The sequence below is a fragment of the Trichosurus vulpecula genome, chromosome 1 (genome assembly GCF_011100635.1).
Source record: "Trichosurus vulpecula isolate mTriVul1 chromosome 1, mTriVul1.pri, whole genome shotgun sequence".
Classification (NCBI taxonomy): domain Eukaryota; kingdom Metazoa; phylum Chordata; class Mammalia; order Diprotodontia; family Phalangeridae; genus Trichosurus; species Trichosurus vulpecula.
Window position 1 is genome coordinate 362613535 of NC_050573.1, and position 26189 is coordinate 362639723.

General features: G+C 36.4%; 1 protein-coding gene across 1 annotated transcript in view; it reads right to left on the reverse strand.

Annotated features, from left to right (window-relative positions):
* Window positions 1-366: 366 nt before the first annotated feature.
* The window catches only part of RPRD1A (regulation of nuclear pre-mRNA domain containing 1A), a 103637-nt gene continuing 77814 nt past the window's right edge, over window positions 367-26189 (reverse strand). The window contains exon 7 of the mRNA XM_036755169.1: window positions 367-3733. Within this exon, the coding sequence (XP_036611064.1) occupies window positions 3584-3733 (150 nt within the window). The 3' untranslated portion in view covers window positions 367-3583. The remainder of the gene's footprint in view (window positions 3734-26189) is intronic.

Genomic DNA, 26189 nt, shown 5'->3' on the forward strand with positions numbered 1-26189 from the left:
AGACTACTAGTTATTAGTGACTTGGAATTGAGTTTCTGTAGCAGACCTTACCACTTCTTGAGCACTGCCCATGTGATAACCCATAGTCCACAGCCCTAGCAGTGTCTCCAAAAAGGAGTCCTTTCTGCCTTCTCACATACAGTTGCTTTCCCCTGAGCAGCGGGATTTCAAGCCTCAAACCTCAGTCTGTGGATATACCATTAGTATGACTACACAATAAGGACTAGGAAAGTTGGGGAAAGGCAAGGAGAATGCGGAGATACCCTTGATTCCCTAGTACTATTGCTAATCACAAGTTCTTACTTTTTCTTTTTTCTTCCTAAAAAAATATCAGATCACTATTGTTAAAATACAAGAAAGCAGATGCCAGATGAAAACATTTTACTGAACTCTCTTAATAAATAACAGACTAAACAATGGAGTATTTTTGTACACAATAGTTTTAAGAGGAAAACATTTTTTTCTGAACAAAATCACTTTTTTAGTAAATACAAAGGAAGCTAAAAAGTTGAAAATACAATAAGATACAAACTTTGTTGTTTACACAAGAATATTGTGTAAGTAAGGATTGTGAAAGTACATCAATCTCTTTTATTCTTTCCAAGACTGCTCTAAGAAGTTCCTTTCAAAAGATTTGCCTAGAATACTTTTCAATCCTCTGCATAACCCAAATTTTGGTGAAAATATTTAGTTTTTACCCTTCCCAGTATGTTCTTTCATTCTAATGGTATTTTTGGACCAGAAAATCCAGAAGGATGGTGTATTATTTTAAAAGAATCAGGCCATTAGAGCCTCTGAGTTTTTTTTCCTCCTCCACAGAGGCTCCTTACAGAAGCTTGATTCCAAAAGTGAGGCCCAGTGCCTAAACCGTACAAATTACTGCTATATCCTCTTTTTAAAGAGTCTTCCTCTGCCAAAGTTCTCTGGTTAGCGTTTGTAGTACTACAGGTATAGATACGCTAGGGTTAAATACATGAGATTTCCAGGCAGGTTTTTGTGGGCTAGCCTGAGAACCTAAATATTTATAGCATCATTTCTATGAGAAAATGTATACCAAGTCACATAGTTCAGGTAGTCATCAACAGAACTGGATTCCAGATTCCAGATTTCTCTTCTTTTAGCCATCATATAGTTGCCAAAATAATCTTCCTAAATCGCATGTGACCACACCAGTCCCCTGCTAAAAAACCTTCAAAAGCAATACCTCTAGATAAAATACAAACTTCTCATCTTGGCATTTAAAGGCACGCACATAGTGGCTTCCAGCCAACCTTTCTAGGTTTCTTTCATAGTCCCCTTCATGCACTCTGCGTTTCAGTCAAGCCGGCCTATTTGCTATTCCCTAACTCTAACATTCTATTTCCCGTTTCCACGATTTTGCAAAGATAGTCCTCAAAATTTGGAATGTACTCATTCCTCACTGGCGTGTTTACCTCCCTTGGTTTCATCAAGGCCCAATCCATGGGCCATGTCCTATGGGAAGCATTTTCTGAAGTTCCCACTTGATATAATTTTCTCCTCCTCTTTAAATGTTTATGTTTGAATGTAGTATCTCCCGCCCACCCCACCAACAGAATATAAGTTCCTGGAAGGCAGGGACTGTTCTCTCTTTTGTCTTTATAGCTCCATGGCCTTTATATGGCATTTATAAATGCCAGGATTGGAAAAGAAGACCTAAACAAGCCAATCTTCAGACTTTTGTAACACAGGTCATTGGTAACTGAGGAGCTTCCCATATTCATTTATGTGCTGGGGAGAGCTCAGATTATACCAGTACAATTTCTAGTCACACATTTACTGCATGAAAGATGAAATTATTCTAAATTCCTTCACAGGTTTTATAAAAATGCACTTTATGAATTTTCCTCACTATTATGATATTTTTCCATAGTTATCTTAGAAAATAAATATTCCCCTTCTATTATACATGCACACTATCTATGAATATGACTAATACTGAAAAAGAAATATTTACACTGAAGACACTGAGACTATGGAGACTTTCTGGTTTCTAAGATGTAAAAAGAGATGGTAATTTATTTTCTATTCTAGGTCATATATACTTACAACGGAAATGAAAATGTCTAATCTGCAAAGCAATGCACAAAATGAAAAATTTCCATCATTTATTGACAATGTCATGAACAATTATACTAAAATGGCTATTACCTGGCACAAACCCATTGCTAAAAACGCACTTTAAAAAGAAAGCATGGGATCCAATAGCTCTAACACAGTGTTACAAATAAAAGAAAAAACCATACTTGTTTTGGTAACTCTGGATATATGTAGCACTGCTTTTTATTCAAAAACTTTGAGGGGACATTAAAAGTGTTTCAGGCAACTACAAAGAACACTACAACTCATCCACAATGTTCTATTTGTAGTGTTGTCGGCATATTGGAGCTAAAAATGACACTAAAGCTTTTAAGGTTTTATAGTTGGGAGAAGTCATAAAACGTGTTTTTATAGACCAATTGATTTTATAGATTTCTTCACATTAATGAGATCAACTATACTTAAGATAAAGCTTAGATTCATCTCCATGGGTAGGAGACAAAAATTTATACCTTATGAAATTAGCTTCAGAATCTAGAATATCTTGAGGGATCAACTCTTTGAATAGACAAATTCCTACAAAGCATTTCCAAGTTTGTTTATTCAAGTGGCACACTCAATGTATATACCCAATTAAGCATGCTGTTTTTCCTACATTGAGAGATGGTGAATTAAGATAAACAAGGTTATGCTTTTAATAGGCAATAAGCGATTTAGACTCTTCTACTGTCCCACTGACTACATATAAATGGAATGTTGATGTGCTCAGGGACAAAGTGAGTTGGGGTGATAACTGAAGTCTGTTCTGGGATACTCTGACTTGTTTCCATATTCTTGTAATATTAAACAAGTTTCCAGTAAGTTCAGAAAAAATACTCTCTTGTTGTTTTAAATATTCCCCTCAGAATGTGAATGTCCTCAGTTTGACTCACAAAGTGATTTCCATTTTCATGTGTGCTGAGTCAAAAGCACTGAGAGGCACAAACAAGGAGACATTGGGGTTGATAGACTTAAGTAAGCTTAGCCTTAATCTGTCAACTTTATGTCCTCTTTACCATCAAATCCCTAAAATACATGAGAATAATGTCCCAACCTCCTGATTAGTTCTTTTCCTGAAGAAATTACATATTATACAGTGATTAGATATCGAAGTTACATTCACATATTAATGCAGAAACATAAAGAGGAACCTTCAAAATTACATAAAGAAAAATAGAAAGGTTTTAGTTTATCACAGGGCCCTGGATCAAAAAATATATAAAAGGATCTTTTTAAAATAATCACTTCTTTGTGAACATATCAACACATAGATGTCAATTTTTGAATTGTAATTTCAACTTACCAATAAAATAGGAAAAAACCCAACACTTTAAATATTTTTTAATTTTTTTTTTGAATTTTGTTGGGGATATCTGTGTTTGTTTCACTTTTTTCAACAATGTACAAAAATAATACTACGAGACTATTCACTTAACCTATCTCCAGCTCTTGCAAAGTCCTGAGGCCCTGGAAAAAGGTACTGTCATCAATCCTCACTGTAGATGTCTCCAGCAAATGGCAGGTGCACATGGCTGCCTGTGACATTGGGCAACCGAGACAAATCTGGTAGGTTCTGGATTCGAGACCTGAGTTCTTTTCGAACCTGGGATACTCTGGCTAATTTGCGCTTGTATTCCTGTAATGAAACAATTTTGTATTAGCATTTGCCGAAGTTACACCAAGAATGGCTACTTAGCTAAAAAGTCGACCACCTCATGAAGCTTACGAAATGAACGAACAGTAATAATGCAATTTGGTTTTTCAGAATGCCCAGTTAGGACCATAAGGAAAAGCAGAGCTTTGGAAACATGATTAACCAGATAAATTTTGGTGCAATTAAATCAGTATTCCTACTGATTTAGGGAGGAAGGAAGAATGCTATTAGAAATTAAAATTGTTATAAGGTACCCTTATCAGATAGATAAGATGGATAAAGTATTTATTGTATTTCCCCTGTTTTTAAAGCTGTGAGCAGATGACCATATTTCTTGAGCAACAAACTATACTGATATATATAAAATAGATGCTCATTTTTTTTAATACGATACTTGCCTCATAACCAACCTATGAAGTAGTTTAGTTACTACTTAGGAAAGGGGTGAGCTAAGCAACCTTACAGTGCACCTCCTTTCTTATAGAACCTATGGAGGGTGGGACTGGGTCCTGAAAGAGAGTTGTGGCTTCACCCAATTATAAATAACAAAGATAGGCCTGGGTCCAAGTAACCCAGTCATGGCCCAACCTCTAGATAAAACAAGAAACCAGGTCTGAGTTTAAAGGGGAAGTGCAGAGATTATAGAGTTGGGAGGTAATTTTTGTGGACTTTATGGAATGGAATGAGGAATGAACCAGGCAGTAGCTTTATAAAAACCTTTGGATTTGTAGTATCTATGTCAGTATATAAGGCAACATCTCTATATTATATTACCAAGCTAGATAACACAGGGTAGCTGCAATGCAGGAAGAATAGCAAAAACAGCAAAAAGTAATTCATAGGAGACAAAAAAAAATTCACAGCCTCAGATGTCTATACAGAAATGCACAAAGCATGAGAAGTAATTACAGTCAACTAGAGATTGTAATGCAAGGAGGCAAATTTGACTTTATAAATTGTCACAGAGACTTTGCGGGATAATCTCATGACTGGAAGATGGTTCTGGAAAGATATGTTATTTAAAAAGCACTGAATAAACAGAGTAGGGGCCTATTAAAAAGATTTAATCAAAAAAAATAAAAATAAAAAGTAAAAAAAAAAAAAAGATTTAGTCATAGAAGAAAAGTCCAAGAGTCAGAAATAGGAAGTTGGAGAACATTTCAGAGGAAAGAGAAACAAAGGATATTTTGATGGATATATACTCTAAATGACCTGGAAAGGAGAAAATAGATGAGAAATTTAGAAAACAAATCATAAGCCTTACACAAATAGATGAAATTAAAAGTAACAGAGACCTTCAATTACCAAGACATCTATTAGAGTTCTCTACCAACAGCAGAGCAACTAATAATGTCTTGGCTTAATCAGATGAGGGAAGGTATGTGAAATGCTTTGCAAACCTTAAAGTGCTATATAAATGTCATTTAATAGCTATTCATGAGAATTTCATCCTCCACAAGGTGGTGGAAGCATCAAGAGAAACTATTTTTCAATTATTTTGGTCCAAGAAGGTGCAACTGGTCATTGTTGCACCTTGGACTAGAAATGATGGGAATGTATTTCCTCTTCTGACAAAGTTATTAGATTACTAGATCAAGGGATGTCACAAAACACAGCTTACTGAGACTTCTACAAAGTGTTGCTAATAGTCTCATAAATTTATCCTTGTGAACATGATGGAAAAATGAGCTAAATGAAAATACAATTAGGTAGATAGGAAACTGGTTGAATGGATAGATCCAAAGAATAGTTATTAACAAATACTATGAATAAAATTAATGGTTCAATGTTCACTTGAAAGGCCTACAATTACAGAGTCCTGGGAATCTGTGATTAGCTGTTTAACATTTTTATCAGTGACATGGTTAATAAGGCATAAATGGAATACATATCAAATTTGCTTAGGACACAAACCTGGGAGAAATGCTTCACACACTAGACAAGTCAATATTCAAAAGTTGATGGCCTATAAGTTTCGAACAAATTTGATATCAAATTAGGAGTCTGAGGAGGGGAAAGAAATGGGGATTGGCTGCCATTTACCCTGGTGGTTTATATTTCTGTTCAACTAAAACCCCTAGGTTTAATTTTGTTTCCACATGAACTTCTCCATGTCTTCCCATACTTGTGTTTTTCTATTTTGAAAATGATTAAGAAGTTAATTAAGTTAAATAACTTTGTGTATTTTACCCAGGAAAGGAAAAACTTGAGGATGAACAAGATAACTGTCTTCAAAAAGCTAAAGGACTGCCTGTAGACCAGATCAAAAGTTCATAAACTGCCACCTACAAATTCCCCAAGGGTTCTGTGGATAGATTTCAAGGGGTCCTTGAATATGAATGGGAAAAAAAATTACACTTTATTTTCACTACCTTTAACTGAAATTTAGCATTTTCTTCCATTGCACAGGACCCTGTACTTGACAGATATGCTTAACGATTAGAGGTAAGACAGCTTAGTCTATGTCTTCTCAATGGCACGTTTTCTCCTCTTCATAAAGAAACTAGGCTTCAGACTTCAACCAAAGGGTAGGTGGGGAGGGTGAATCAGACCAATATTAGCTAGGTCTTTTCAAGTGCAAAGGAAGAAAGGAAGTCACGAGTCTTTATGCTCCCTTGCTCCAGGATCAGACTTTCCCCTAGGTTGAGGACATAAGTAATATGACCTTAGGAAAGTTCCCTTCCCCCAAATCTCTAGCTCTACACTACTTGAAAATTTTCATTTATCTCACACTGCCTGAAATTCTATCAATTAAGAGTTAAGTTTAAGCTCATACATATCATGTATTAAAATGCGTATATCTCTAGATGGTGGTAAAGGGTTAGTGTATCAATTTGATGTGGCTACTTTCTTCATAAAATTCAGTTGAAATGAGGTACACTAAAAGAACAGTAGAGTATAGGCCAAATATGATGCTGGTATGAGGTGCTTTGGCCAGGTCAAGGGTATTAAACCCTTGGGAGGAGATGAGAAATGGGTAGATAAAAAGTGAAGCCCTTCCCATCACAAACTTTGCCAATCTCTTTTGCCCTGCCTAAGGAGTCATGTCAAGGGAGAAGGGGTAGAAATTGGAGGTTCTACCAGGGATAAATGCCCTTAATAAAAGGATTTGTTCTGTGAAGTTTGGATTTAGTCAAAGGACTGCACTTGAGGACCTTGAGAGCCACATGTGGCCTCAAGCCTGCAGGTTCCCAACCTCTGTAGCTCCCAGGTTGTGAATCTGCCAGCCCAAGCATGTGTGTGTGTGTGTGTGTGTGTGTGTGTGTGTGCACTCAGGGGCGTGTGTGTGCACGCACGCACGCACGCGTGCACACACACACACACACTCTTTTGTCCTTTTCCTTCCCTTCTAACTCTTGCCCAATATCTCTGGAAAATTTCCTTATTTCCTTGCCTTTAATTTGTGAACCAAAAATTTCACCTAATGATTTCTGATGGTATTGGTATATACTGATTTATCTTTATTAAGTCATAAGACATAAATGTTCAAGTAAAATTAAAACATAATTAAATCTTTGAAAGCATTCTCAGATCCTTCTTAGAATATTCAAGGATATTTATTTGCCTCCTGCCTTACTAACTGAACCTGCTTTTCTTCAAGTACCAGAATTCAAAGTAAATTTTTAAAACTTTTATATTCAGTTTTCTCTTTTCCATTGTATTACATGTATTTGAAAAGTTTCCTATGATTTTTATTTTAAAAATACCATTTTCAGTCACTTTATGAATAGACTTTTGTGTGATATTTTAATATTCTAACCACCATTTATAATAAGGTTTATATTATATTAAGTACATATTATACAAATATTTATGATAATTTCTTCATATATCTCAGGAAAATGGATAATGAGTCCTAAAGGACTAAATTACAAATGAACTTATGAACATAACTTATTTTTTTAAAGTTAGAAACTACCTATCTTCCACTAGTGTAATTTAGGATTAAAGAAGTTGCTGACTCCTAATCCTGGCAAGGGTAAGACAAGTTCTCCAAAGATAGGGAAAAATTGAGTCCACTAAACTTAAAAGATTCAAAGACCAAACTGAAGGACTGAGAACTTGGTATCTAAGATCATGACCCTAAAAATCAAAGATAAGTATCAGACATTCTAGTTCATTTACTAAAACTAGCACAAAGTAAACTATTAACTAAAATTTTAGAATAGCAATCAGTAAGTCATTCAATTAGATATTAAAAACAGCTGAAAGCAAGTATGATAGTAACAAGTAAAGAATATGTACTTCTTTTCCAAAAGTATGATTTTTTCAAGGCCTTCCTTTTAATTCCCCAAGAGTAAATGGATAATGACCTCGGCCCATTATTGAATCATAGAAGGAGAGAAGGCTAGATTGCTTTAGGAAAACAGCAAAGTCTTTTAATGACTCCTGAAACAAATGTCCATCCTTTAACACGAAAATCTTTCCAGTGACATTGTATGATGGCTATGGATCATGGGATTCTAATATCTGCGAAGAATTTAATTTGAGGATAACCCAAAGGGAAATGGAAAAGGAAACTGTACATATAGGTAGGTTGCAACATTTAAGAAACAGTAACTGGGCAGAAGCAGTGTCAAGGATGTCATGAAATAAATATATCATCAAAGCAGATGGCCTGGTCTCATAACAGGAGTGAGGAATGTATAAAAGATAGCCCATATCTTCCATTGGTAGTCACTCCATCAAGAGAATGTCAGGAAGGTCCCTAAGACATTAAGCCTCTCTGTGGTGAATTTATAGAGGAATACGGACAAAAGTGACATAAGATAGGACAGACATGAAAACACAGATACAACGGAATACTGGAGTATTGTTGATGAGCAAGACATAAATTAAGTATAAGGAATTACATGTTACCATATGGATTGGTTGCCTGTGAGGCTAAAGATTTTATTGGATGCTGTGAGAATATAAACTAGAGAAGTAATTGATACTTCATTAATTATTGACAGTTCAGACCAAGTTAAGAAAGGGCAGGGCTAAATGGGCATAAAAACTGTCAGGATCACCTTTGAATGAGTGTAGATACAATATCCCTGCTAGTTTCCAGAAGTAGTTACAAAGGACTATATTTTGTTGATCCAAGCATAAATATTTAATGGTTTCAGAGACCTGCATGGTTTATGCTGTGCATATCCTTTCTGTGCTTTGGTTTTCAAGTCTGCGAAAGAAGGGAGTTGGACTCAATGATCTCGAAGGCCCCTTCCATCTAATCATTCTAAGACTTCTATCTTTAAGGGAATGGTAGAATCCTAGAGTGGGAATAGACCTCACAGATCATCTTGCTCATCACTTATTCAAAGTTTTAATCTTATCTACAACATTCTTGATGCGTTCATACAGCTTTTATGTGAAGACCTCCAGTCACTGGAAACCTATCTCTTTTTGGACAAGTCTAATGGTTAGCAATTGTTTCATTAATATTAAGCTAAGCTGTGTATTCTTATGACTTCCAAACATTACTTCTATTCCTATCCTATACATTTAGAGCTCCAAGGGACCTGAGGTCATATAGTCCAACCTCCTCCTTTTTGAAGAGGAACTGAAGCCTAAAGATGGTAAGTGACTAGCATTGAGTTACACTGCTAAGTTAAATGTCTGAGAAGGGCTTTGAACCCAGATCTTCTCTGACTCCAGGTCCAGCAGTCTATCACCATGCCATGCTGCCCTAAAAAGGTCAAGCAGAAAGGTTTAATCCTACTTTCTCATAGAATAACTCTTTCAATAACTGTAAACAGCTCTAGACTGCTAGGTGGTCTGATAGGAAGAAAATTGAACTTGGAAGTCAGGAAAACCTCAGTTTGAATTCTGATTTAGACACTTACTAGCTGTGTGACCCTGGGCAAGTTGCTTAACCTCTTCTTGTTTAAGGTTCTTCATCTGTAAAATAGAGATAATAACACCTTTCTCATAGGGTTGTTCTAAGGATCATATGAGATAACATCTGTACAGTGCTTTGCAAACCTGAAAATATTGTATGAACGCTAGCTATTCTGTTAGCCTTCCCTTCTCTAGGAAAAACATCTCCATATGCTTTAATCAGTCTTTGGCATGATTTAAATTACATCACCATCTTAGACACAGTATTTCTGATGTGATCTAAAAATTGAAGAGTAGATAACAACTACTGCCTCACTCATTATGAATATTGTGTTCCATTTGTGCAATATAGGGACATATCAGGCTTTTTGGCTACCACAGCATATTGGAGAGTCATACAGAACTTTTAGTCTATTACAGCCTCCTGGTCGTTTTCCACATAATTGCTCTCTGATCCCATGTACCTCCATCCCATATTGTTTAGTTGATTGAGGACAAAATAGGATAAAGAGTTCCTAGACAATGTAGAGTAAATAATTTATGAAGAGGCATAGTAAGAAAGATTTCCAAGGTACTTGATATTTCCAATAACAAAAAGTATTGGTGATTAACTTCAACAATTAAACTTGCAATAAGAGTTTATCACATACGATAGGCTCTGAAAGAGCAGGTAGTTTACAGGAGAAATAGTCCCTGCCCCTGTGAAGCTTACAGTCTATTAAAAGGATGTGACATATATATGTAAACACATATATATGTATGGAAAGAACTATTATTACACATGGCAAGGGAATAATAGAAGTATAAAGTTCTAGATGAGGTTCAAAGGAGGAAATCATGACAGGGTAATCTCAGGGAATGGTTCCTAAAAGAGGTGGTATTTGAACTGGTCATTAAAGAATGGATACTTTTGTATCAGCCATTGTATAGAATGAGATAGTGAATAGAAGATTAGAGATTAAAAGATCAAAATTAATATTGTGTAGCAACAAGGGTCCAACTTAGATGGTATGTTTGAGGGACTTGGAGTACTTCTGTGATTTCTTCCAGGAGCATTTGGGTGCTTAGGATTAAGAGTAGAGGAGAGGGTTACTTATGCTAGGAGTGACTTTTGAGAATTGCCAAGGCAATAAAGGTGGAAGGCCAAATAAGAACAGAAAAGAGGGTATTACTGAAATGCTTGATTGTTATAATACCACCATAATGCTATTGCCAAGTCCTAAGTGTGGAAATTTTCTCAAACTTACATAGACTAGCTCAAATTTGAACTCCATGAAGAATTCCCTAAACTTTTAAGACAAAAGTGGTATCTTCTCTATTGTTGCTTTGTATTTTTGTCTAATTTTTCAAGTGTGTATGTATTGTTCCTCCAATTAGATTTCAAGTTCCTTAAGGGACTTACATGACACTTCAAAAAACCAAACCCTTATGATGATTTTGGTCCCATATGAAAATTAATTCAAAATAGCGTCTGAATATGAAAAACAACAATTTGATTCCTGATCATATCAATGGGGGAAAAAAGGGATCACAAATGGGGGAAAGAAAGGGATTCTCAAAAGCCAGTTCTAATAAATTTTCCAATATGTACTAATTCAACAACCAGAGAAGTGCCTGTCCGGTGTATCTGGCACTGTGCGAGGTGCCAGGGATACAAATCTACAAAAAGCAAGTAAAAACAAGAATTTTTCAAATGTCAAATCTTTCAGTTACCATTTTCACCTCCAAAATGGTTCCCTTTTTAAATCTCTCCATTTCTGCTTTTTAGTTTCCGAGCTAGAAACACAGGCATAATCTTGGCTCTTTTCTTGTCCTTGATTCTGTCTCCAATCAGTCATCAAGTTCCTGTCTCCAAAATGCCTTCCAAAGTCACCCTTTATTCTCTATTCCCGCTCCAGGTTCTCAATACCTTTGCAGATATTCCTTGCTCTAGATCAGGGATTATCTTGACTTTTTTTTGTTAGACCCATGTCAATTTAGTAAAGCCTATGGACCCCTTCTCAAAATGTTTTTAAATGCATCAAATAAAATACAGAGGCTTTCAAAGAAAACCAAATATATTGAAAATCACCAATTTTTTTTTTAAAACACAAGTTCATGGACCCAAGAATAAGAACCTCCAAGAGCTCTTATGATTTCCTCTTCTCTAATCTGGTCTGCACTGCAAGTCCCCCATAATTTTACAGGCACTACTCTACCCTTAAAATACCTTATGGAGATCAAATGAGATGTCTGTAAAACCTTTTATGTGACAAAATACTTCCTCTGCTCCAGCCAAACCAGTTTATCAACCCCAAAGACAATGTGGCTTCTGGCTTCTATTTTTGTCATCTCATCCCACTCCCAAATCCTCTGAAAAATCTTCAAGTTCCAACTCAAATATCTTTCTTTAGGAAGATTTCACTGTACTCCACAAGGAACTTTCCCTTTCTCCAATCTCCACTATATTTACTACCATGGTTGAGAATTTACATTTTGCATTATTCTCTAATTATTTAAAGTATATTAGCCTTGTTTTCTTAGTATGACTGCAAATTCCTTGAGGGTTTGGTATGTGTGTATATGTACATACAGAGAGAGAGAGAATCCTTGCCTTATCTCTCATAGTGCTAGCCTCATACCTGATAATTGGTTGCTTAATCAAGAAAAATGTGTATGGAAACTGATTAAAAGAACAGTTAATTAAAATGTTGTCAGTATAGTTTGATGTGACCTTTTAAAGTGTGTTTGGGAGAGGATTCTGGGAAGATGGCAGAGTAAGTCAGAAAATTCCAAGCTCTCCAGATTTCCCCCCACAAAAAAAAAAATAGTGTCTCAGAGCAAACACAGAGTGGTAAAAATAACAAAAACTGGGGGAGAACAGTGGTACTCCTGGGACAACTGCAGAAAATCTGAAGAAAAATCCCAGGACTGAGGTTTGGTTTCTGTGAAGTGTAAACACCTCCAGGTTAGTTCTACTGAAATAGCAAGCAGTGAGCCCTGGGTTAGGAGGTAGCCTCAACACCAGCCACAGGAATTTTTACCTCCTGGCCAGTGTGGGAAGTCAAGCATCTGGGCAGGGGAAGATTGAGGGAACCTCTGCTGATAAGGGATACAAGGTTCCGCTGTGCTGCCAAGATGCATCACTAGGTGAGAAGGAACCAGCAGGAACCCGGTGAGTATAGAAGCAGTGAGGTAGGATGCCACTGGCTGTAGGCACTTACAGGAAGACAGAGTTCTTGAAGTTCCAGGCCAGAAGGGAGAAATGAAGGAGGATCTGAGGCCAGAGGCACCATCCCCCACACCTCAGGACTAGAAGTGATTACAATGATAAGTTGCTACAAATAAAAAAATGAACAGGCAAAGTAGAAAGAATCCAACTATAGAAAGTTACTGTGGGAATACAGAAGATTAGGGTTCATCTTCAGAGGAGGATAACGAAGTAAAAAAAGCCTCTCCTACCACAAAGAGTAACATCAAATGGTCACCTGCCCAAACAAATTCATAGAAGAACTTAAGATTTTAAAAATCAAATGAGATAGAAGAAAAAGTCTAAAAAAAAAAAAGAACAATCCAAGAAAAACAAGATTATGAAAAGGAGATCGAGAATGTTAAGGAAGAAAACAGCTCTTTGAAAATTAGAATCAGGTGAGGGGAAGCCAGCAAACTTATAAGCAACCAAGAAATAAAACAAAATATGAAGAATGAAAAAAACAGAAGAGAATGTGAAACATCTCACAAGAAAAACAGCTGATCTGGAGAACAGATCAAGAAGAGAAAACATAAGAATAATCAAACTGCCTGAAAGCTATGATCAAAAAAAGAATCTTGATACAGTAATACAAGAAACAAATAAAACTGTCTTGAATGATTAGAACAAGAAGGGAAAGTAGAAATAGAAAAAAATCCACCAATCACTAACTGAAAGAGATCCTTACAAGGAAAACCTACAGGAATATCATAGTTCAAAAAGAAACACTGTGGTAGCCTTGAGTATGCTGTTTAGGAAAAGATAAAAAGAGTAATTACCCTATACAAATAAGGTACAAGAGGAAGAACATACACAGAGGAATTGGATCGAGGAGGAGGACTGGTAGTTCTGGAACCCTACTCTCATAGGGAATGGGTTAAAGAGGGAACTCTATCTATCTATCTATCTATCTATCTATCTAAGTCTTCTAAATTCAGAAAGAAATAAAGGCTAAGGGAATGGAGGGGGAGAGACTAAGGGAGGGAATTTTAGAGGAACACTACTAACATCAAATCTGGGTTAGAGAACAATATACACATTTAGAAGGGGAAAGTATTCAAAATTTATAAAGAAGGTGGTAGAGAAGAGTTGGAATTCATGGGAATGGAATAAAGAGGGAATAATGTGTGTATCTGGAAGGCTATAAAAGTCTTCCAAATTCAGATAGAAATAAGAAGGTAAAGGGAAAGGGTGAAGGGGAGAAGATAAGGGAAAGATCTGTCAAGGGGGGCTAAGTAATAGGAGGGCAAGGTAGTACATAGAAGTAAAGTGGAAGAGTCAGGAGGTATAGGAAATATTTAACTTTGTCTGCGATCATGATTACTACCCCAGCTTTATTAGGAAAAAAAGCTGGGGTAGTAATCACAATCTCAGACAAAGTTAAAGTTAAAATAGATTTAATCAAAAGAGAAAAATAGAGAAACTATATTATATGTCAGCTATATTAATGAATATTGTTTTAGACTAAAATAACTAGAGACAGTAGAAGGTTAGAATATTGTTGTGGTATAGGAAATGAGTTTGTAGACATAGAAAAATATGGAAAGACTTGGACTTACAAAGGAAAATGTTATCCACTCTCAGAGAAACAGAGGATAAACAAGTATGTTACAGTCTTACAAAGAAGCAAATGAATGTCTATGTCTACATGTGAGTATATGTATGCATATGTGTATGTATAATACATATATTATTATTAAATAAGGCTTAATTGTAGCCTTCTTGGATGGGAGGAGGGGAAAAGAACAAAATAAAAAATGTACAGCAGAGAACAAAATAAAACTTACAAGGAAGTAAAGATGGACAGCTCTGAACACAATGTGTAGTATTCATGATAGAGGTTTCCTTGAAAGGGAAATTTATTGCTGTATATTTTGAATCCTCTCTTACATTCTGCTGTCCACATGGCAATGCTTTTTTTTAAATTTTCTTATTTTGTATTTGTGTTAGTATTTGTTTATAATGTTTCTATTTCTTTTCTTATTGTGTATTTAAGTTTTAAAGAAATTAATTTTAAAAAATAAAGTGTTCTGGCGCTGTGACCCACAGCCGTGGTGGCGTGCATGACTCTGGGCCAGCCATTGTTATGAGCTCCTGGGCTGAACTTAGATGTTGGAGCTATGTCAAGTCAGAAAGGAGCTTGGTGGGGGCGGAGCCAAGATGGCGGCTGGAAAGCAGGGACTAGGGTGAGCTCCCTGCCGAGTCCCTCCAAAAACCTATAAAAAATGGCTCTGAAACAATTCTAGAACTGCAGAACCCACAAAACAGCAGAGGGAAGCAGGGCTCCAGCCCAGGACAACCTGGATGGTCTCTGGGTGAGGTCTATCCTGCACGGAGCTGAAGCAGAGTGGCGCGGACCAACCAGACCAAGAGCCGGGCGAAGCGTGCCCTAGCACCCTGAATCAGTGAGCTGCAGCAGTTACCAGACTTCTCAACCCACAAACACCAAAGACAACAGAGAAGGTTAGTGGGAAAAGCTACAGGAGTGGAAGGAGTTTGCAGTTCAGCTACTGCCCCAGGGGCAGCAGAGGTGGGGCAGCTACAGAAGTACAGCTGCAGTTGCTTCTGGCCCCAGGCCCACCTGGTGGGAGGAATTAAGTGGCAGATCAGAGCAGGAGTGAAGAGCCTGCTGAAGATTTAAGTCCAGTCCAGGTTGGGGATTCTTGGGGAAGGAGGAGTGCTGGTGTGGCAGAGCTGGCGCATCCCCCCAAGCTTGGAACATAGTTCTCTAAATTCTACAAGCAGTCATACCCCACTGAAAAACTCAAGTGTCAAGTTAGTTGGCTGGGAATATGGTCAGGCAGTGAAAACGCACACAGATTCAGTCTTAGACTTTGGATTCTTTCTTTAGTGACAAAGAAGACCAAAACACACAGACAGAAGAAGTTAACAAAGTCAAAGAGCCTACAACAAAAGCCTCCAAGAAAAACATGAACTGGTCCCAGGCCATGGAAGAGCTCAAAAGGGATTTGGAAAAGCAAGTTAGAGAAGTAGAGGAAAAATTGGGAAGAGAAATGAGAAGGATGCAAGAAAACCATGAAAAACAAGTCAATGACTTGCTAAAGGAGACCCAAAAAATACTGAAAAATATACTGAAGAAAACAACATCTTAAAAAATAGACTGACTCAAATGGCAAAAGAGCTCCAAAAAGCCAATGAGGAGAAGAATGCCTTGAAAGGCAGAATTAGCCAATGGAAAAGGAGGTCCAAAAGACCACTGAAGAAAATACTATCTTAAAAATGAGACTGGAGCAAGTGGAAGCTAGTGACTTGATGAGAAATCAAGATATTACAAAACAGAACCAAAGGAATGAAAAAATGTAAGACAAAATGAAATATCTCATTGGAAAAACCACTGACCCAGAAAATACATCCAGGAGAGAGAATTTAAAAATTATTGGACTACCTGAAAGCCATGATCAAAAAAAAGAGCCTAGATATCATCTTTCAAGAAATTATCAAGGAGAACTGCCCTGATATTCTAGAGCCACAGGGCAAAATAGAAATTGAAAGAATCCATTGATCGCCTCCTCAAATAGATCCCAAAAAGAAAACACCTAGGAATATTGTCACCAAATTCCAGAGCTCCCAGATCAAGGAGAAAATACTGCAAGCAGCCAGAAAGAAACAATTCGAGTATTGTGGAAACACAATCAGAATAACCCAAGATCTGGCAGCTTCTACATTAAGAGATGGAAGGGCTTGGAATACGATATTCCAGAGGTCAATGGAGCTAGGATTAAAACCAAGAATCACCTACCCAGCAAAACTGAGTATCATGCTCCAAGGCAAAATATGAACTTTCAATAAAATAGAGGACTTTCAAGCTTTCTCAGTGAAAAGACCAGAGCTCAATAGAAAATTTGACTTTCAAACACAAGAATCAAGAGAAGCATGAAAAGGTAATCAAGAAAAAGAACAAGAAAAAGAAACTGCAAGGGACTTACTAAAGTTGAACTCTTTTATTTACATTCCTACATGGAAAGATGATGTGTATGATACATGAGATCTCAGTATTAGGGTAGCTGAAGGGAATATGCATATATATATATATATATATATATATATATATATATATATATATATATATATATATATATATATATTTATGTATATATATGTATAAGTGAATGTGTATGTACATATATATGTATATATAGAGAAAGAGTGGGCACAGGGTGAGGTGAAGATGAAGGGAAGATATCTAAAAGAAATAAAATCAAATTAAGGGATAAGAGAGGAATATATTGAGAGAGGGAGATAGGGAGAGATAGAATGGAGTAAATTATCTCACATAAAAGTGGCAAGAAAAAGGAGTTCTGCGGGAAGAGAAGAGAAGGCAGGTGACAGGGGGAATGAGTAAATCTTGCTCTCATCAGATTTGAGCTGAGGAGGGAATACCATACATACTCAATTGGATATCTTACCCCAAGGAAAGAGATAAAAGAAGATAAGAGAAGATAAAAAAGGGGGGGGGGATGACAGAAGGGAGGGCAGATGGGGGTGGAGGTAATCAAAAACAAACAAAATATAGTGAGTCTTTCACAACATGAGTATTGTGGAAGGGTTATAATGATACACATGTGGCCTATGTTGAATTGCTTGACTTCTTAGGGAGGGTGGGAGGGAAGGGAAGAGGGGAGAGAACTTGGAACTCAAAGTTTTAAAAACAGATGTTCAAAAACAACCAAAAAAAAGTTTTTGCTTGCAACTAGAAAATAAGATACACAAGCAATGGGGCATAGAAATTTATCTTGCCCTACGAGAAAGGAAGGGAAAAGGGGATGGGAGGGGAGTGGGGTGACAGAAGGGAGGGCTGACTGGGGAACAGGGCAACCAGAATACACGCCATCTTGAAGTGGGGGGGAGGGTAGAAATGGGGAGAAAATTTGTAATTCAAACTCTTGTGAAAATCAATGCTGAAAACTAAATATATTAAATAAAAAAATATCAAAAAAAAAGTGTTTGTATTGCAAGAAAAAAACTGCAGAATAATGTATCTCTCAGGATTCTCTTACAGTCTGAATAACTCATTTTAGGGGGGAAAAATTACTTTTCTGTGGGGCTAATACCTACAATCCTCCCAAAGTCCATTCAATGGTATTGCATTACAGCTTGAAAATTTGGGGGTTTTTTAATTTGTTTGTTTTGTTTTTACCAAACCCGATTTACCAGAAAGTACAGGGAGCTTTGGTGAAGAACTTCCTCTAACAATGCAGATCTGCATATGCTTTGCAGTTTCAGAACACCTTATCCAGTTGCCAGGGGCAATGAGAGATTAAATGATTTAACCTGGGTCAAAATGCCATTTTATGTCAGAGGTTGGACTTGAACCCAAGTAGGTCTTCCTCAATCAGAAGCCAGCTCTCTATTATGCTTCAGTAACTCCTGAGACAATGTTGTAACCAAGTCCTCCTGAAAACTAAATATTCTTGACTATGTTCCAAAATGGGTGTTACAGCAACTTCCAAGCTATAATTCATGATGTTCCTTTTTTTTCTTTTTACAATAGGCCAGAATCACAGAAAGCCAAATCAAACCAAACCCAAAACCCAAAAAACCTGAGAACCACATACATGTAAAAACAATTAGTGGTTTTGTTTTGGAATAAGAATACTTAATACAACTACTTTTTACATTAAGAATAGATGATATACTTTATTCAACACTACAATATTTATATATATACACACATATATACATACATACATACATACACATACACACACAATTATGGTCAGTTAAAAGAGGTGGGAAGGAAACATATTAACTCCTGTATTTAGCCTTATCTACTCTTGAAAACTATATTCAAAGTTACCTAGGGTTTCTTTCTACTTGATGGGTACATTTATAAATGACTTCTGGTTTTTGTCTATTTCTGTATAAACCCCCTTAACTCCCAACATCTGCAATCTGGTGACTGGGCTATGTCTGAAAAAGCTGAATTCTAGTGACAATTCTGGCTGTGCTTTCTTTTCCCTGAATCAAGGCTGGAATCCAGTGCACAGTAGTGATATAGAATGCAAATCTTCTTTATGTGAATACGTCCATTAAATACTCATATACTATCAATTAAACTCTGTAGATACGAAATCTATGAAGTTTTATCTCTATGGCTTCAAATCCTAGGTCTAAAACTGAATCTGACTCTAGTAAAACCAACAATATAGAATGCCATAAAATTTGACAGACAAGAACTATAAAACAAAACAAAAAACAACAACAAAAGAATCAACCTGACTTCTGGTACAGGTGAAGAAATAGGTCCATAGACAAGGTAATGAGAGAGCCAATAATACTGCTAGCCGTAATAATAGTTAGCATTTAGATAACAGCTTAGAAATTTGCAAAAGGCTTTACATTTTATCTCATTTGATCCTCACAACAACCCTGGAAGATGGATACATTATCCCTACTAGATAGTCAAGAAAACTGAGGTACAGAATTAAGTGATTTGCCCAAGGTCAGTTGACTAGTAAGGTTCTCCTAGTTCCAGATCCAGGATACTACATACTGCTTCATGTGGTAGCTACCTGACTGCCTCAATTTGCAGTCCTAATTTCACTATACTACATAATTTCTCCTTTGGTAAATATGCAAGAAATATAATCAAAGAGAGAAGAAATCTTATCAGAGAATTTTTTATCTGATTATGTGGCAATTTTTTATTAGCAAAATATGCTGCAATTTAAAGAGAAATTATGATTCCAAAGATTGCTCAAGAGGAATGTTCGCACAAAGCAAATGAAAGATGACGCTCATTCTCAAAAGGATTGATTATGCAATTTTGAGTTCTTTAACAGATACGGAGTTGGGAGAAATAGAAATTAAAGGTCCGAAGAACTTAAAATGACTAAAGACATATATGATCTATAAAGACTGGCAAAGGATTTGAGGGAATGTGCTTGGGCTGCTTCAATTTTCACTGAGAACAGGACTAAAAGGGAATGCCTTTTGGGAGAAGGAAAAACCTCTGTGTCTACAAATGGCTTTATAAGATACTGTTACACATTACCAAAGATAGTTGCTTCTTTTCACAAGATTTTTTGCAACACGTAGCTAATATCTTTGGTCTTCAAGTTACTGATTGCCTTGAATGCTAGCACCTTCCCTCTAAGATTTATTCTGTATCCATCTTGTTTGCACCTAGCGGTTTGCATGCTTTCTCTCCCATTAGTCTGTTAAAGCAAGGGCTTTCTTTTACCTTTTTTTGTGTCCCCAGTGCTTACCATAGTACCTGGCGCACAGCAGGCACTCAATGCTTATTGCCTTGACATTGAAATGGCCAGGTTAAACAAGATGACTTCTGAGGTCCCTTCCACCTTGAAGTTCTGTGATTCTTTGATATTCCTTTCATCTCCATCTGTAATGTGGTTCCGACTTCCAAGCCTCAACAATTCAACATTTATTAAGTATACTTTGTCCAGAGTACAACTAGGCTGGGGGAAGGTTTAAATAAAACAATGTCTCTCCCTACTTGGAGCTTACAATCTAGTTGGGGGAAACAATACATATATAAATAACTAAAAGTATTGGTCATAATTCTTCTCCACAACTTGACTAGTATGTAAATTAATTCAATGCAAAGTTATACATAGAAGTTACATGGGATTCCATGCTGTCTTGGGGAGGTGGGGGAGGGAGGGAAGAAAATCTGGAACTCAAAATTATGTAGAACCGTGTGTTGCAAACTAAAAATAAAAAGAAAAAATATTTTAAAAATTTAAAAAAATAACTAAAAGTATTAAATATAAGTGCACAAGAGGTATAGAGAAAATATCATACAACCCAGGAAGGAGAGATCATTTCCAAATGAGAAGACTAGGGAAGTTCAGCTTGACATCTGGAGAGGAGAGATATAAGGCTGGAAAAAGCAAGATCATGTGCTGTTGTGGAGTACCTTTAATTCAACTAAGGACTTTGGACTTTAGTAGGGGGCAAAAGAGTGCCATATAAAATGTCTTGAAGACATAAACGTCATCAGATCTGTGCATATGGAAGAGTAAACAAGAAGTGTGAAAAATGGATTGGAGAGGAAAGTTCAAGCAAGGGTTCCTAACCTTTTTTTTTGTCATTGACACCTTTGGCAGTCTAGCAAGCCACAAAGACATCTTTTCAGAATGTTTTTATGCATAAAATATGTGATTACAAAAGAAACAAATTATACTGAAAGTTATCAAAATAATTTTTTAAAAGTCCACGGATCCCAAGTACAGAACCCTAGATTAGAGGGTGCAAGATCTGCTAAACAAATTATTATGACAAACCAGGTGAATCATATTAACACGCATGCATTAGGGTGCTGACAATAGTAACAGAAAGGTATGTTTTTCTCTTAGACCTTGATCTCAAAACTATTGCCTCCATTCTCTCTTTCCTGAGATCCTTCCTTCTATTCAACTCTCTCAATTAGAAAAAGTCTTAACTTCAGGTACAATAAAGTCTACTTACTATCCAATTTCCTAACTAATTTTCAAAGTGAGTTGTCTGCTGCCCTGTTTTCATGCCATATTTTCTCAAACTACTAGATTTTTACTCCCACTACTACACTTTAACTGTTCTCCTGAAAAACAGTTTCAACTTTTCTATGGCATGTCATTGTTGAGTATCAATTCCTTCTCAAAGTCCTTTTAACTCTATGATATTGCATTTTTCCTAGTACTACTCCAAAGTTATTTAAATTTAAATTTTAAAGAGATCTTAGGGAGCATCCAAGTACTCATTCTATAGATTAGGCAAGTTGAGGGTGAAAGGTTAAGTAAATTGGAAAAGGTTCCAAAGGACTAGAACCAAACTGATTTTTCAGTCCTGGGTTCTCTTCAATATGCCAAACATGATTTCACCCATATCTTTGCTCATATTATTATGCCTGCTTGGAATGTTCATTTATCCTAATTTTCACAATCTATCCAAATTCTAGCAATACTCCAAAAAACACATCATCATCATCACCATGAAACTTTCCCTGCATACCTAAGCCCCAACAATTCTCCCTACTCTGAATTCCTATTACACTCAATGCAATGAATAATTCATTGTTTCATGCTAGCCATGTCTTTCCAAATAGATTTAAGTCTGATGAATGCTGGGATTGCTTATTAGAGGAAAGGGACTAGACCTGTGATTTGTTTTAGGGAACTCCTGGATAAGGAAACTCCCCCTCCCAATGCAGGTTGGCAGTTTCTCTGAAATGTAATGGCTTAAAAGGCTGCCTCATGAACTGAGATTAAGTGACTTGCCCAGGGTCACAAAGGTAGTATGAGTCAGAGTCAAGACTTGAAGCTGAGTCTTTTGGCTCCAAGACCAGCTCTATTTTCCATACCACAGCTGGTTCTGTGTCTTATTATTAACATGACCACTTTTATAAAATATTTGATGGTTTTCAAAGGACATTCATAAATTCTGCAAGCCCAAGATTTGAGTAGGCTAACATTCTGTATCACAGAATGTCACAATTGAAAGGGACTTCAGACACCATTGTATTCAATCCACATCTGACCAAGAATCCCATCCAAATCATCCTTGACAGCATTTGCTTTGAGCACAGGGAAACCCACTACACTTCTCAGCCATAGTTAAAACTTGATGATAAAACAAATCTGAATGGATGAAGTTCACTGTCCACTTGTTCCTGAATTAGTTTTCTCTCTTCAAATTAGGGTTTTGGGAGCAGGTGATTTTCAAAGCCCTCTCTAGCCCCAACAGTCTAAGATTCTCTTCTCTATCTATAGCAACAAATCTAGAAGGTGGGAGAGTTACTATTAAAATTGTGAATCTTCAGATTAAAACTCTGAAGTCTTCATATTCCTCCTTTGGTGCCCCTACCCACCTGGCTCATGCTTCTTTATATCACCCAGTACATTTACATTTTGGGACATATAAAAGGTACTCATTTATTTCTGGTTGGTTTGCAACAACAGAATCCTGTACCAATTTTTCAGGCCTTTAAGAATAGATTTAAATTGAATTTTGAAAAACTGCTATCACATGTTCTATTTAGATTATTTTAAGTAATTTATATTTATGTCTGCCCTCACTTTTACAACTGGAATTTTAAGAGATTATTCAAGCTTAACTCTTTCATTTTTCAATTTAGATAACTGAGATTTAGAAAAGGAGACTTGTTGAACACCACACATGTAGTAACTGATACTGTTGACAATTTTCCCCTCCTCATTTTGTGTGGGGTAATGACTGACGACCTCATCATATTTAAAAAAGTCTTTATCACACAGGATGAAAATTGTCTTTTGCTTTTCAGCTACAAGTGCTGTTTTCAGTGAACCTTGTCTACACTATCATTTTCATATTAAAACACCATGTCCTTTATATCGTATCACTATCTCATGTCTTATGGTAACTACAGTAGTGTGTGGCTGGTTGTTCTCTGCATTAGTTAATCAAATAAGCCTGTTCAGGTCTTATCAGTTTGAAATAGATTGACGCTGTAGTTGTTAAACAGTATTTATTAAAGACTATTTTTCACATTTTTTTCCTCAATGACATTACCTTCAAAGACTTATTTCCACAGTATTCTACATGTTGAACCTATGTAAATCTAGCATAACCTACTTATCTAATTCAAACCATATATTCATTAGGTCTCAAGTCTATCATTTTTCAATGCTGACTTCTTCAAAGTGAGCTCTACAGAAATATGTCAGATTTTTTTCATAGTACTCAGCTGTGATACTAGAGAACAGATTATAATAGCTAGTTCTGTATAGATGTATAAATGACAGACATTGTTCATAAGCCATTTTCTTTAACAGAGATCACAGACACAGAGTTGGAAGAGAACTCAGAGGTCATCTAATCTAACTCTTTAATTTTATAGGTAAAGAAATTAAGGTCCCAAAATGGTAAGGGATTTACTTAGGGTCACATAGGTAGTAAATAGCAAGGACAGAATTTGAACCCAGTCCTTTAGTTTTAAATCTAGCATGCCTTCCACTGTTCCACAATGCCTCAATGCTGTAACATAACCATTGTGAATTATTGGCGCTCATTCTTCTGATTCTGCTTGACATTTTATCTGTGCTATATAAATTTTTCCTATTTTTTCTTAATCACTGTTAGGTAGAAGGACCACAGTTAAATCCACATGGAAAAACAATCAAGATCAGAGTCTCTCCTCTCAGGAGGGTTAAGGAATTCCCAAGCAATCAGGTTGCAGAAAAATTTCTTAAGGGGTTGGACTTGTGGAGAGTAGTGATATTTCAGGTACCACTAAAGGGGACACAGCTTAAGACAGAGAAAAAAATTCATTGTCTTGTCATTATGTTCTCCATCCACATTGCATACTACTATAAGCTACTCCTGAGAAAAATAAGCAAAGTCCAAAATAGGAAAATGTCTTTTTAGTGCAAATTATGCCATGAAATTCACTTGAGTGCTACATACTCAACATAGATTTGACCTTAAAGATAACCTTTTAATTGTAAGGTTCTATAATTGACCTATCAGCCATTTGGCCTTGGTCACTAGCTAAAAGATTTTCCACTAATATTACTTTAAACTTATTTGCCTGAATTTTATCTGTTGTTGTGTCTTTACATCAACAAAATCACTAACACCACCTAACCTTACCATTAAATAAACTCCTTGAATAAGTGGTACTCTTCCATATATAAGTGTATCATACAAGCTAATACTCCTCACCTCATTAATGAAAAAGGAAAATAGACTCTCAGAGCTCGAATGGACCTGAGGATCAATCAGTCCACTACACGAATAGGAATCCCCTACATTAATACCTTTAACAAGTCTGACACTGCCTTGACTAAAAAAACTACTAATAAGGAACTTGTTATCCTCCAAGGTAACCCATTCCATTGGACAACTATAACATTAAACAATTTTTCCTTATGCCAAAATGAAATCTGCCCCTCTGCAGCTTCCACTCCTTTATCCTAGTTTACTCTCTGGGGTCAATCAGAATAAATCTAATCCCTTCTTCTTCCATGCGCCAAGCCCTCAAATACTTGAAAAAAAAAAGCATCATTTACCTGTCTACATATTTTTCACCAGGCTAATTATGCCCAGTTCCTTCTACCAGTCCCCTCAGTATCTTGGTGATCTTTCACTGGTTGTTTTCCACATCCTAAAATAGGCTGTCCAGAGCTGAAGATGCCATGCCAAATGTGCCAGGGAAGACTGAAGCAGGATTATTATAAGCTGACAGACACAGAACTAGAAGAAACTTCTAATGTCATCATATTCATCTTTCATAGATAAAGAAGTTTTACATGAGAAATTAAATGATTTGAACAAGGTCACTCAGGTAGTAAGTGACAGAGCCTGGACTTAACTCAGATCCTGACTCCAAATCCAGTGCTTTTTCCATTATGTCCATATGTTGTTCTGGAACAAGAGTAAGTTACTGTTTTGCCTGCCATACATTATTCACACTGATCCTATAGCCCATTAAAACTTTAGTTCTTTTTCACACAGGGTAATCTAGCCACAACCCTATTCTGTGCATGTAAATATAATTTTTGAACCCAAATAGGAATTCATATTTATCTATATTAAACTTCACTCTATTAAATGTGAATGGTTTTTCTAGCTGTTTTTTAATCAATCATACAGAGCATATATGATCCCTTTCATCTTTGTGTCATCCAAAAATCTTGTAAGTATGCTACCTACATAGATTCAAATCATTTATAAAAATACTGCCTTTTTTGTGGTGGTTAAGAATTAGAAATCAAAGGGATCCCCATCAATCGGGGAATGGCTAAACAAGCTGTGGCATATGATTGTAAGGAAATATTGTGCTATAAGAAATGGCAAGAAGAAGGATTTCATAAAAACCTAGGCTTATGAAGTAAACAGAACCAAGAGAATGTTGTACACAGTAACAGCAATATTGTTTGATGAAGAACTGCGCATGACTCAGCAATTCAATGATCCCAGACAATCCCAAAGAACTAATGATGAAGCATACTATCTGCCTCCAGAGAAAGAACTGATACTGACTGAAGTATACCATTTTTCTTTTATTCTTGTACAAAATGACTAATATGGAAATGTTTTACATAACTGCAACATGCATAACCTATATCTGATTGCTTACAGCCTCAGGGAAGGCGAAGGGGAGTGACAGAATTGGGAACTCAAAATTTTAAATAAAAATGTGAAGAAATTTAAAAAAAAATGCTGAACAGAACATGGCCAAGCACAGATCCCGAGGCACTACAAAATATTTACTACCAGTCATCAATCCAACAGTGACTATTTGAGTTCAGTCAGCTAGTTCTAAATCTGTATAACTGTACTATCATAAAGAGTCACACATCTCTTCACTGTCTACAACAGTGACCTGAGATTGTAAAATCATTTCCCGACATCCACATATACTATGTCTCACATTCTGATCTATCA